The sequence below is a fragment of the Bison bison genome, unplaced genomic scaffold, assembly GCF_000754665.1.
Source record: "Bison bison bison isolate TAMUID 2011002044 unplaced genomic scaffold, Bison_UMD1.0 scf7180017864478, whole genome shotgun sequence".
In the NCBI taxonomy this organism is placed as follows: Eukaryota; Metazoa; Chordata; class Mammalia; order Artiodactyla; family Bovidae; genus Bison; species Bison bison.
Window position 1 is genome coordinate 1,455,933 of NW_011495038.1, and position 13,792 is coordinate 1,469,724.

The following is a 13,792-nucleotide window of genomic DNA, read 5'->3' on the forward strand; positions in this document are numbered from 1 at the left end:
CCTTCCATCAGGGGTTCGGCTCAGGGTCGCCCCTGGCGGGCGGCTCGCGAATCTTGAAGAACAGCCACGCGAACCCAGAGCGTGCCGGGGCTGCGGAGCTCCCCTGGGCGGGCTGGAAGATGGCGGCAGCATCGGTCTCTGAGACTTCGGCTTCTCAGTTCTCGGTAAGAAGCCGTTGATCTCCGAACAGACCCTGAGTCGGTCCCGGTGCCCCCTGTGCATTATCTCACTTTTCAGAGCGCTCTCGGTCCCGCGTCTCCCCCAGTCCGCGGGGTGGCCCCGTTGCTGCCTCGGCGCCCACTGCTTCGTTTGAGGCTGCAGCCTGCAATTGAGACGACTCAGGTCTGTCTCTCCCCCCGTCACCTTTCGGCGTAGCCGCCCTGGTTTGCAGAACGTTGCCTGGACTCGCAGGGATGGCTACCTACACCTTGGCCCGCGAAAACCGCGTTCCCGGGTCACGTGGGTGTAACGGCCCCTCTTGGAAACTCCGAGACCAGGTGGGCGCTCTAGTTCGTCGGCTTGATTGGCAGCTATTGAATTGTACGCAGTCGAGTGCTTCTGCGGATTTCTTTGCTTTCAGTGCCTGCTCCCTTCCTCCCAGAAACTTCGATTTGTGCTTAGCCTACCCCGAGCGCGCGCGCGCTCTTCCCGCTTCCACCATATTACGATGACCCCGGGTTGCAAATCAGCAGGGAGAGCTGATGTTAAATACTGTATTGGCCTCTAGAAGAATCTCTAGCCTGTTAAGGTACTAGTATTTTGTTGGAGCGGGACCCTTCGCATTGGGAGTAGATAGGCAGTAATGAATGTGAAGAAGTTCAAGTTGGAGCCGTTAGCTCTTTATCTAGCAAACCTGAGTGGCATACAGACAGACTCTAGGATTACACAGATGAATAGGGGAGAATCCTTGCTACTAAGGAAGAAAGCACTGAAGAGAAGCTACACGTAATTAGGTTGTTACACAGTACAGTTTGATAAATACCAACCTGGTAGAAGAACCTACGTTAAAGTGATTAGCAGTTCTTGGGGTGGGGAAGATGAAACTTGCTGAGTGGTGAAGGAATAGGAAATGCTTGTCCCAGAAGACGCAAAGGGAGGAGAAAAAGGCACCGCAGGCAATTTGGAATATGTTTCAAGACAAGTGCTTTCAGAAAACTTGAAATAATTTGAAATAGGCAGAGGTAGTGTGAAGGTAGAGTTCGGTTAGGTGAATTGTTAAAATATGAGAAAAGAGGGAGAATATTAGGGTAAGATTGTCATAGAAGTTAATGGGGAAAAATTTAGGGAGACAGTAACAGCAGAATCACTTTGGCGAAAATACACCTTTTCCCAGTTTCACCTTTTGGTGACTGTTGCTAAAATTTGTTTTACTGAGGCCAGAAGTGGTTTTCAGGGTTTCAGCACAGTGAAGTGTGTGGAGAGGTCAGAGAAGATTAACAGGAAAGAAGGAAGGTGACAACTGGAGTTATCCAGGAACTAAGTCAGTAAAAGGGAAGATAAAAGACAAGCTTAGCCTATTACGTGTAAGTAGATGGATGAGATTATATCATTCAGTTCAGTCACTCACTAGTGTCCGACTGTTTGCCACCACATGGACTACAGCACACCAGACCTCCCTGTCCATCACCAACTCTGGAGTTTACCCAAACTCATGTCCATTGAGTCGGTAATGCCATCCAACCATCGTATCTACTGTTGTCCCTTTTTCTCCCACCTTCAATCTTTCCCAACATCAGGGTCTTTTCAAATGAGTCAGCTCTTTGCATCACATGGCCAAACTATTGGAATTGCAGCTTCAACATCAGTCCTTCCAGTAAACATTCAGGACTGATTGTAGGATGGACTGGTTGGATCTCTCTGCAGTCCAAGGGACTCTCAAGAGTCTTCTTCAGCACCACAGTTCAATAGCATCTCTTTCTTTGGTGCTCGGATTTCTTTATAGTCCAACTCTCACATCCATACATGACTACTGGAAAAACCATAGCCTTGACTAGATGGACCTATGTTGGCAAAGTAATCTCTCTGCTTCTTAATATGCTGCCTAGGTTGGTCATAATTTTCCTGCCAAGGAGTAAGCATCTTTTAATTTCATGGCTGCAGTCACCATGTGCAGTGATTTTAGAGCCCCCCAAAATAAAGTCTGTCACTGTTTGCCCATCTATTTACCATGAAGAGATGGGACCAGATGCCATGATCTTAGTTTTCTGAATGTTGAGCTTTAAGCCAACTTTTTCACTCTCTTCTTTCACTTTTATCAAGAGGCTCTTTAGTTCTTCACTTTCTGCCATAAGGGTGGTGTCATTTGCATATCTGAGGTTATTTATGTTTCTCTTGGCAATCTTGATTCCAGCTTGTGCTTCATTCAGCCCAGCATTTCTCTTGCTGTACTTTGCATATAAGTTAAATAACAGGGTGACAATATACAGTCTTGATGTACTCCTTTACCTATTTGGAACCAGTCTGTTGTTCCAAGCCTGGTTCTAACTGTTGCTTCCTGACCTGCATACAGATTTCTCAAGAGGCAGGTCAGGTGGTCTGGTATTCCCATCTCTTTCAGAATTTCCCACAGTTTATTGTGATCCACACAGTCAAAGGCTTTGGCATAGTCAATAAAACAGAAGTAGATTTTTTCTGGAACTCCCTTGCTTTTTCAATGATCCAGCAGATGTTGGCAATTTGATCCCTGGTTCCTCTGCCTTTTCTAAATCCAGCTTGAACATCTGAAAGTTCACGGTTCACATATTGCTGAAGCCTGGCTTGGAGAATTTTGAGTATTATTTTGCTAGCATGTGAGATGAGTGCAAGTGTGCAGTAGTTTGAGCATTGTTTGGCATTGCCTTTCTTTGGGATTGGAATGAAAGTTGATCTTTCCAGTCCTGTGGCCACTTCTGAGTTTTCCAAATTTGCCGGCATATTGAGTGCAGCACTTACACAGCATCATCTTTTAGGATTTGAAATAGCTCAACTGGAATTCCATCACCTCCACCGGCCCACTTGTCTTCACATTCCAGGATGTCTGGCTCTAGGTAAGTGATCACACCATCATCATTATCTGGGTCATGAAGATCTTTTTTGTACAGTTCTATATATTCTCGCCACCTCTTCTTAATATCTTCTGCTTCTGTTAGGTCCCTACCATTTCTGTCCTTTATCGAGCCCATCTTTGCATGAAATGTTCCCTTGGTATCTCTAATTTTCTTGAAGAGAACTCTAGTCTTTCCCATTCTTTTGTTTTCCTCTATTTCTTTGCACTGATCACTGAGGAAGGCTTTCTTATCTCTCCTTGCTATTCTTTGGAACTCTGCATTCAAATGGATGTATCTTTCCTTTTCTCCTTTGCTTTTCGCTTCTCTATCAGATCTAGTCCCTTAAATCTATTTCTCACTTCCACTGTATAATCATAAGGGATTTGATTTAAGTCATACCTGAATGGTCTGGTGGTTTTCCCTACTTTCTTCAATTTAAGTCTGAATTTGGCATTAAGGAGTTTATGATCTGAGCCACAGTCAGCTCCTGGTCTTGTTTTAGCCCAACTGTATAGAGCTTCTCCATCTTCGGCCGCAAAGAATATAATCAGTCTGATTTCGGTGTTGATGGTGATGTCCGTGTGTAGAGTCGTCTCTTGTGTTGTTAGACGAGGGTGTTTGCTATGACCAGTGCATTCTCTTGGCAAAACTCTATTAGCCGTTGCCCTACTTCATTCTGTACTCCAAGGCCAGATTTGCCTGTTACCCCAGGTATTTCTTGACTTCCTACTTTTGCATTCCAGTCATCTCTAATGAAAAGGATATCTTTTTTGGGTGTTAGTTAGGTCTGTTCATCTTCAACTTCTTCAGCATTACTGGTCGGGGCATAGACTTGGATTACTGTGATACTGAATGGTTTGCCTTGGAAACGAACAGAGATCATTATGTCGTTTTTGAGATTGCACCCAAGTACTACTGCATGTCAGACTCTTGTTGACTGTGATGGCTACTCCATTTCTTCTAAGGGATTCTTGCCCACAGTAGTAGATATAGTGGTCATCTGAGTTAAATTCACCCATTCCAGTCCATTTTAGTTGGCTGATTCCTAAAATGTCGACGTTCACTCTTGCCATCTCCTGTTTGACCACTTCCAATTTGCCTTGATTCATGGACCTAACATTCCAGGTTCCTATGCTATATTGGTCTTTACAGCATCGAACCTTGCTTCCATCACCAGTCACATCCACGACTGAGTGTTGTTTTTCCTTTGGCTCCATCTCTTCATTGCTTTGGCTCTCATCTTTTTGGAGTTATTTCTCCCCTGATCTCCAGTAGCATATTGGGCACCTACCACCTGGGGAGTTCATCTTTCAGTGTCCTGTCTTTTTGCCTTTTCATAACGTTCATGGGGTTCTCAAGAATACTGAAGTGGTTTGCCATTCCCTTCTCCAGTGGACCACATTTTGTCAGAACTCTCCACCATGACCGATCTGTCTTGGATGGCCCTACACAGCATGGCTCATAGTTTCATTGAATTAGACAAGGCTGTGGTCCTTGTGATTAGATTGGTTAGTTTTCTGTGATTGTGGTTTTGAGATTATATAGGAGTTGTGATTAAACTTAATTGGGAGAAAAAAATAAATGATATTAGGAGAGAAGTGTTTTTCACCACTCTTAAAACATCATTTGGAGACTGAGAAAGGAAAACGCCTATAAATGTTGACTTGAACTGAAGTCTGCCAAGGCCATCTAGCCGAAGTAGTTACTGGGGTGTGGTTAACCCTTAGTCTTTTAAGGTAACCTGGACAGAAATCCTGAAAGTGAAGTGGCTCAGTTGTGTCCGACTTTTTGCGACCCCATGGACTGTAGCCTACCGGGCTCGTCCACCCATGGGATTCTCCAGGCAAGAATACTGGAGTGGGTTGCCATTTCCTTCTCCAGGGGACAGAAATGCTATAGAGTTTTTAATAGAAAACATATTTTTATATCTAAGCTCAGCTTTAAGTGGATTCTCAGCTTCCAGAGTACTCTTAAGAATATCTAGAATGCTTTACACGTCAAAGTGTAACTCTTTTAACTTGATCTTTTAAATCAAAATGTCTAATTTGGAAGTCACTATGTCTCAAAACAAAAATGACAATTTATCAATGTATAATGGCCATGCTTTGATACTTTAACTGTCATATCAAAAATAAGCCTGGCATTTATAGCAAAATTTATAAAGCACTTTAGCTTAACAGACAACTGCTCATAAAATAAGACAACAAAAGACCTTTTAAACCTACAACATGAACTCAGGCTACTCATAATGAGATTTCAGAGTTGTGAATATTAACAGTTTCTGTGTATTTAACATTGATAAATCCAGCATGGGTACTCAGTTGCTTTAGTTGGGTCCGACTCTTTGTGACTCCATGGACTGTAGCCTGCCAGGCTCCTCTGTCCATGGGATTCTCCAATCAAGGATACTGGAGTGGGTTGCCATGCCCTCTTCCAGGGGATCTTCCTGACCCAGGGTTTGAACTCAGGGCTCCTGCGATGCAGGCAAATTCTTTACTGCAGAACCAAGGGGATAGCCCTGGACCCAGTTTAGGTGTAGTATAAATGGAGATGCTTTTAGTAGGCAAGGATTTTTCTTAGGTAAATTCACAAATAACACAATCTGTAAATAGCAGTTGAGGTGTAAATCTCAAATGTGAACAGTGTGGAAGTAGGTGATACATTTGAATTGTTCTTATAAGCCTTTCACTGCAACAACAGCAGGAAGAGTGACAGCTAGCAGCTAACATTTATTGAATGACTGCTATGTATCAAGTCACTAGTGGAGAGTATCAGGAAAATATTAGCAAGTATGATCAGGCATACTGATACAGAAGTATATAGTCAGCATAGTGTTGTAACAATATCTTTCCTGTGTGTTTTTTTTTTTTTTTTTAATTTGTTTTACATTTTCCCATTAGTTAATGGTCAGTCTTTGCTTTTCGCTCAGCTGGTAAAGAATCCACCTGCAATGCAGGAGACCCCGGTTTGATTCCTGAGTTGGGAAGATCCCCTGGAGAAGGGATAGGCTACCCACTCCAGTAGTCTTGTGCTTCCCTGGTGGCTCAGCTGGTAAAGAATCAGCCTGCAATTCAGGAGACCTGGTTTCAGTCCCTGGGTTGGGAAGATCTCCTGGAGCAGGAAAAGGCAACCCAGTCCAGTATTCTGGCCTGAGAACTCATGGATTGAATAGTCTGGTCAACACACATTTAATGTCACTTTGGACTTAACAAGCTAGTCTCCTAATTGGTCTCTCTGGGTTTTTATCCAGGCCCATTAACAAACTTGCTCTTTATTTATTTTTCTTAGAAGTGTTTTATGATTGTTTCATAGATTTCATATGAGATTTATTTTTGGGAATCATAAAATACATTCATGCCCCTTTGTGCATCTTCCTGCTTTTGTCTTCTACTCTCACTCTTTCACACACACATTTTGAGGTTATAATAATGTGTAATACTTGAGTAGCACTCATTATCTGGCAGGCATTTTAAATACTTTTCATATATTAACATATCTAATCCTTAAAGTAATTTTATGAGATTGGCTTTAGTATCTGCATTTTCAAATGAGCAAAATAAGGTACAGAAAGGTTAATTCAGAATTCTACAACTAGCAAATGTTGTGCTTTTATATTTCTGTGTACTATAGTATCTTGATGGGCTTTGGAGTTTTTAGGATTTGTTCATATATTTGCCAGCTATAATGAACAGTCCTGTTGTGATCATCTCTGTATGTTCCTTATGTGCAAAATTTTCTCTAGAATGGTAGTTTTCAGAATGGTTTGAAGACCTTTGAGGAGGTCTTCAGTATCCTTCCTTACCCAGCCACTTTGTGGGAAACCAGATTCTTTATATACATCAACCAAAACAGGGTGAATACAGAAGCAAATAAAATCTAGCAGCCTTCTTTTACGTCAAGAATTAAAGAGATTTGCAGAAATGTAAAACAGTGCCACTTAATTTTTTGGGTGATATAGTTAATTTTTATTCAAGAATTATATTTATGCTAACATGGATTTATTATTTTTAAGGTAGTAAATATCTTTAAATTTTCTCAGTTTTAATTTTGTCATGTGATAAATAGCAACTGATGTAACCCACTTATAAGGAAAAGCTTGTTGGGGTCTTAAGCAATTTTTGAGTGTAAGGGCTGCCTGGCACCAAAAGGTCTGAGAAGCAGCAATTTTACAAGTGATGGTTGGGCTGCGAATTGCAACTCAGTAATGGGTTGTAGTATATGTTCAGAAACTGAGAACACTTTTTTTTTTTAAGAGAATACAGAGAAAATAGTTCAGTTAATAATTTAATGAAATACTGGGTCATAGAGTAGGTGCATCTTTGGCTTTATTTGGAATTGCTGAATTGCTTGCCAAAGTGATTGTTACAGTTTGCGTTCCCATCAACAATCTCCTTTAGTCTATTTTAATAGGTCTATCCTATTTTAACAGGTGATGTGTCTTGTGGTTGAGAGGTTCTGTGAAGTGATATCCTGTTATTTGTGCGCCCTCTTCATTGATGAAGATGCTTTTTTTCTTTTCATAATTTTGCTAATCTTGTGGGTTTTGTTATTCTATGAAATGCCCGTTGGTAACTTTTGCCTGCTTTCGATTTTTTTTTTAACTGATTTATAGTCATTCTGGATGTATTCTAGGTGTTTATTATCTATCAGGAGTATTCTAGTACTCTTTGGTTTGTCTTTTTATGATATGTTTTGATGAACAAGAGTTCATTGTTTTAATGTAATAAAAGTTATTCTTTCTTTTAGGATTATTATTTTTTGGTTAAATTCTTCCTTGGTTAAGTTCTTCCAAAGCCTTAATGATATTCTTCCATATTTTTCTCTACATGTTTTAAAGTTGGGGCATATTGTCTTTTATTTGCTTGAAATTAGTGTGCTGTGAGGTAGGGATCCAATTTCATGTTTTATTTAAGATGCACAATTATTTCAGCATTACTTGTTGAAGCTCATTCTTTCCCTAGCGGTTTACCATTCCAGCTGTCAGTATATTAATTTCCATATGTGTGTGGCTGTGTTACTGGGCTCTTTGTCCCATTGTTGTATTTGTCTCTGCCTGTGTCTCTACTCACTTTCCTAATGATTTTGATTTTTTTTTTTTTAATCTAAGTGCAACTATCTGCCTTGTTCTTCAAAAGAAATGCAGCTATTCTTGGTCTTCTGCTGTTCTTCGGTGGAAATTCTAGAACTTTATTGAACAGAATAATTCAGTATTATAAACACTATGAAGTTTTCCTATTTTGAAGAATATTTATATAATTCATTGAACAGATTAAGCATTTATTATCTGTTTGGAACTTAAACTCTTAATAGGATGACTATGTTTTTTCAACATCCAATTTTTCTGTGCCAACTCTGCCATCAGTCAGTTCTGACATTAGCTGGAGATAGTGCAGTACAGATACTAAGTCTCACAAGACTGGCCCCATTTCAGTTGCCACCTGCAAATTCCAGATGTCCCCAAGGAATCTATTTCTTCCCAGCCAACTGCAGCTTAAGGAGTTCTGCTAACTCTCCCCCATCACATTCAGTAATTTGCTAGAAAGACTCAGAATTCAGGAAAACACTACACTTACAGTTAAAACTTTTTTCATTTTAAATAAAGGATACAACTCCAGAACAGCCAAATGGAGAGACACAGGGTAAGATGTAAACGAGCTTCTGTGACCAATCTGGACACTCCAGGGGCCTCATTGTTCAAGAGTTTTTTTTATGGAGGTTACATTATGTGGGTATGATAAATTAAATCATCAGCCATTGGTGATCGGACTCAATCTCTAGCCCCTTCTCTTGAGGGCTAATTGCCTGGTAGGTTTTTGTTTTGTTTTGTTTTGTTTTTACTATCAGAGGCCCCACTATAACAAAGACTGTCCATCACTTAAAAATTGTAAGAGTTTTTAAAATCTCTGTCAGGGATATAAACTAAATATATAGTTTTTATTTTTTCACAGGACATAGAGATAATAAATATATCCTGTAGGAATAAGTGTTTTTAAAAGGGTAAGAAGATAGAATGACAAAGGGTGCAACTTTAGATAGGCAGGGAAAACTCACAGACTTCTCTGGGGCTTTATCTTGCTCCTTTATCTGGGACAGAATCTTCTGCCTTTTAACTTTTTTAAATTTATTTTTAATATGGAGCATAATTGCTGTATAATGTTGGTTTCTGCCATACATCAGCGTGAATTAGCCATAGGTATACATATGTCTTCTCCCTCTTGAACCTCCTTCCCACATCCCACTTCTCCAGGTTGTCACAGAACACCAGGCTTGAGCTTGCGTCATACAGCCAATTCATACTATCTGATTTACATATGGTAATGTATATGTTTCAGTGCTACTCTCTCAATTCATCCCAACTTCTCCTGACTAAATGTAAGACCAGTAACTATAAAACTCTTACAGGAAAACATAGGCAGAACACTCTGACGTAAATCACAGCAAGATCCTCTATGACCCACCTCCTAGGATATTGGAAATAAAAACAGGAATAACCAGGTGAGACCTAAATTAAACTTTAAAGCTTTTGCACAGCAAAGGAAATTAAACAGGGTGAAAAAACTTTTGAAAAATTATCCAAAAGACAGCCCTAAGAGTGGGAGAAAATAATTGTAAATGAAATAACTGACAAAGGATTAATCTCCAAAATATACAGGCAGCTCAAGAAGACATACAGGTCTATTATATATTAATAAATCTAGTAATGAACACATGAAAAGATGCTCAACATTGTTCATTATTAGAGAAATGCAAATCAAAATGGCCTCATGGACAGAATGGCCATCATCAAAAAATCTACAAAGAGTAAATGCTAGAGAGGGTGTAGAGAAAAGAGAACCCTGCTACACTGTTGGTGGGAATGTAAATTGATACAGCCACTATGGAAAACAGTGTGGAGATTTCTTAAAAAAAAAAAAAACAAAAAAACCTAGGAGTGAAACTACCATATGACCCAGCAATCCCACTGCTGGGCATATACCCTGAGAAAACCATAATTGCAAAAGACACAGGTACTCCAGTGTTCATTGCAGCACTATTTACAATAGCCAGGACCTGGAAGCAACCTAGATGTCCTCTGACAGATGAATGGATAAAGAAGTTGTGGTACATATACAACGGAATATTATTCAGCCATAAAAAGGAATGAGTTTGAGTAAGTTCTAATAAGGTGGATGAACCTAGAGCCTGTTATACAGAGTGAAAAAGTCAGAAAGAGAAAAATAAGTATAACATATTAATGCATATGTATGGAATCTAGAAAAAATGCCTTTTCATTTTGATTTTCTTTCTGTGATTGTGGTTTTCATTCTGGAGGCTGTGGGAAGGTAGTTCTTCTAGCTTCTTTTGTCTGCTCTCTGGTGGATGAGGCCAAGAGACTTGGGCAAGCTTCCTGATGGAGGGACTAGTGGTGGGAAAGACTAGATCTGACTCTGGTGGGCAGGGCAAACGTTCGGTAAAGCTTGAATCCAAGTGTCTGCTGGTGGGTGGGGCTCTGTTGCACCTCTGTCAGTCCTTTTGTCTGAGGGACCCAGCCCTGGAATCTACAGACTTTAGGTAGGACTGACCTCCAAGACCTATATGCAGGTCAGGGAGCAACAGTTAGAACTGGACATGGAACGACAGACTGGTTCCAAATAGGAAAAGGAATACCTCAAGGCTGTATATTGTCACCCTGCTTATTTAATTTATATGCAGAGTACATCATGAGACACACTGGGCTGGAAGAAGCACAAGCTGGAATCAGGATTGCCGGGAGAAGTATCAATAACCTCAGATATGCAGATGACACCACCCTTATGGCAGAAAGTGAAGAGGAACTAAAAAGCCTCTTGATGAAAGTGAAATGGAGAGTGAAAAAGTTGACTTAAAGCTCAACATTCAAGACCATGGCATCTGGTCCCATCACTTCATGGGAAATAGATGAGGAAACAGTGTCAGACTTTATTTTTGGGGGCTCCAAAATCACTGAAGATGGTGATTGCAGCCATGAAATTAAAAGACGCTTATTCCTTGGAAGAAAAGTTATGACCAACCTAGATAGCATATTCAAAAGCAGAGATATTACTTTGCCAGCAAAGGTCCGTCTAGTCAAAGCTATGGTTTTTCCAGTGGTCATGTATAGATGTGAGAGTTGGACTGTGAAGAAAGCTGAGTGTCGAAGAGTTGATGCTTTTGAACTGTGGTGTTGGAGAAGACTCTTGAGAGTCCCTTGGACTGCCAGGAGATCCAACCAGTCCATTCTGAAGGAGATCAGTCCTGGGTGTTGTTTGGAAGGACTGATGCTAAAGCTGAAACTCCAATACTTTGCCCACCTCATGCGGAGAGTTGACTCATTGGAAAAGACTCTGATGCTGGGAGGGATTGGGGGCAGGAGGAGAAGGGGACGATAGAGGATGAGATGGCTGGATGGCATCACCAACTTGATGGACATGAGTTTGGGTGAACTCTGAGAGTTGGTGGTGGACAGAGGCCTGGCGTGCTGCAATTCATGGAATTGCAAAGAGATAGGACTGAGCGACTGAACTGAACTGAACCTCCAAGAGGGCTTACGCCAGGGGGCCACCTCCCAGGCCTGCTGCAGCCAGTGCCCCTGTCCCCTCTGTGAGCCCCTGCCAGCCCACGCCTCCCCAGGAGACCCTCCAACGCTAGCAGGTAGGTCTGGTTCAGTCTCCTGTGGGATCTCTGCTCCTTTCCCTGAGCCCTGGTGTTCATAAGATTTTGTTTGTGTCCTCCAAGAATGGAGTCTGTTTCCTCCAGTCCTGTGGATGTTCTGCAGTCAAATCCCACTGGCCTTCAAAGTCAGATTCCTTGGGGATTAATCTTTGTCAGATCCTTTTGTGAGATCCCCAAGTTGGGAAGCCTGATGTGGGGCTTGGAATCTTCACAACAGTGGGAGAACCTCTGTGGTGTAATTGTTCTCCAGTTCGTGTGTTGCCCACCTGGTGGGTATGGGATTTGATTTTATCATGGTTGCATCCCTCCTTCCATCTTGTGGCTTCTCCCTTGCCTTTGGTATCTTTTTGGTGGGTTCCCACATCCTCCTGTCCACAATGGTTCCACAGCTAGTTACAGTTCAGTGCTTTCACAGGAAGAGATGAACTCATATCCATCTATTCCACCATCTTGAACCAATCTCCCCTTACCTCACTGACAGACTTTCAAATAGATAACTGAGTGGTGTGTGGAAGGGAGCTTTCCGAGCAGAGTAAATGTAGCAAATGAAAATGGAGTGTACTGTGCATTGTAGAAATCCAAAAGTTGGTCAGTATGGCTGGAAAATCTGGGGCCGGAGGGAGGGTGGGTAGGTAGTTTAGAGAGAGACTGGTGAGGAATGAGGTCAGTGTCAGCCTGGTGTCAGATAATGTGGAGCCATGGTAAAAATTTTGGATTTTACTTTGTGACGGAAGGCAGTTGGGAGGGCTTGATTAAGGACATTACTTGAATTATTTTCTTAATCATAACAACTACTATCTGGAAAATGGAGTTGTGAGGACTGTGGCAAGAATGGTTCAGGGGGGAGGGGAGCTGTTATGGTAGTCCAGACAGAAAGATCACGGAGAATTAGTAGTGGAATTGATGAGAAGTTGTAGAGTTTCTGACTATATTGTGAAGACAGAGACCCAGCAAGATTTACTGAAAGATTGGATGTGGAATATATAGGAGAAATGACTCATCCACGGGTTTTGGCCAGATCAGCTAGGTAGGTGGTGGTAGCAGTTATTGTGCTATGCTTATGAGAGGAGTTGGTTTGAGAAGTAGATTCAATAACTTGGTTATAGACACATTGTTTGGGATACTCATTGACATCCAAGTGGAGGAAGCACGTAGGAAGGTTGATTTGAGTATGGAGTTTCAAGAGGGAAAAGTGTGTATTCCATACTTGGAAGTTATCAGCAAACAGAGGCTTTTTGAAAGCCCTGAGAGTTGATGATATCATCAAAGGTATCCATGTAGATGGAAACAAGAGGAGGAAAGACTAAGCTTTAGAGAAGTCCAGCATTAAAGTTAGAAAGGGGAAAGTGAGAGAGAGCCAGAGATTCTGATGGAGACACTGGTGTGTTAGAAGGAAAACCAGATTGTGGTGTTCCTTCCACTGAAGAAAGTGTTGGGATGAAGTGATCTGCTGTATCACGTGCTTCTGGGAGATCAGTGAGTTCAGCACTGTGAAAGTCATGGGTGAGCTTGAAAAAGTGTTTCTCTGAATGAGTGAGGACTCGAGTCTGATTGTTGTTGAGTTGCTAAGTCATGTCTGACTCTACAACCCCACGGACTGCAGCACACCAGGCTTCCCTGTCCTTCACTATCTCCTGGAGCTTGCTCAAACTCATGTCCATTGAGTCAGTGATGCCATCCAACCATCTCCTTCTCTGTCACCCACTTCTCCTCCTGCCCTCAATCTTTCCCAGCATCAGGGAATGAGCTGATGAGTCAGATCCTCGCATCAGGTGGCCAAAGTATTATAATCTTAGGTGTTTATCTACTACCTTACCATCTTTGTTATTTAGTCGCTCAGTCCTGTCCGACTCTGTGACGCCATGGACTGTAACCCACCAGGCTCCTCTGTCCATGGGAGTCTCTAGGCGAGAATACTAGAGTGGGTTGCCATTTCCTTCTCCAACCTTACCATCTTAATCATTTATAAAGTACAGTTCAGTAATATTAAATATATTCACATTGTTGTGCAACAGATCTTCAGAACTTTTTCATCTTGCAAAATGGAAACTCTGTAACCTATTAAACAACTCCCCTTTGCAACCTTCCTCAGTCTT

At 41.6% G+C, this 13,792-nt stretch overlaps 1 protein-coding gene across 4 annotated transcripts in view; it reads left to right on the forward strand.

The window, feature by feature from the left end:
* Window positions 1-13,792, forward strand: part of CEP57 (centrosomal protein 57kDa) — a 41,223-nt gene continuing 27,431 nt past the window's right edge. Inside the window, exon 1 of one of the 4 annotated variants that reach the window (XM_010862116.1) lies at window positions 1-164. In XM_010862116.1, coding sequence (XP_010860418.1) covers window positions 120-164 — 45 coding nt within the window. In that variant the 5' untranslated portion in view covers window positions 1-119. The other 3 variants (XM_010862115.1, XM_010862119.1, XM_010862118.1) reach the window with 3 other exon arrangements.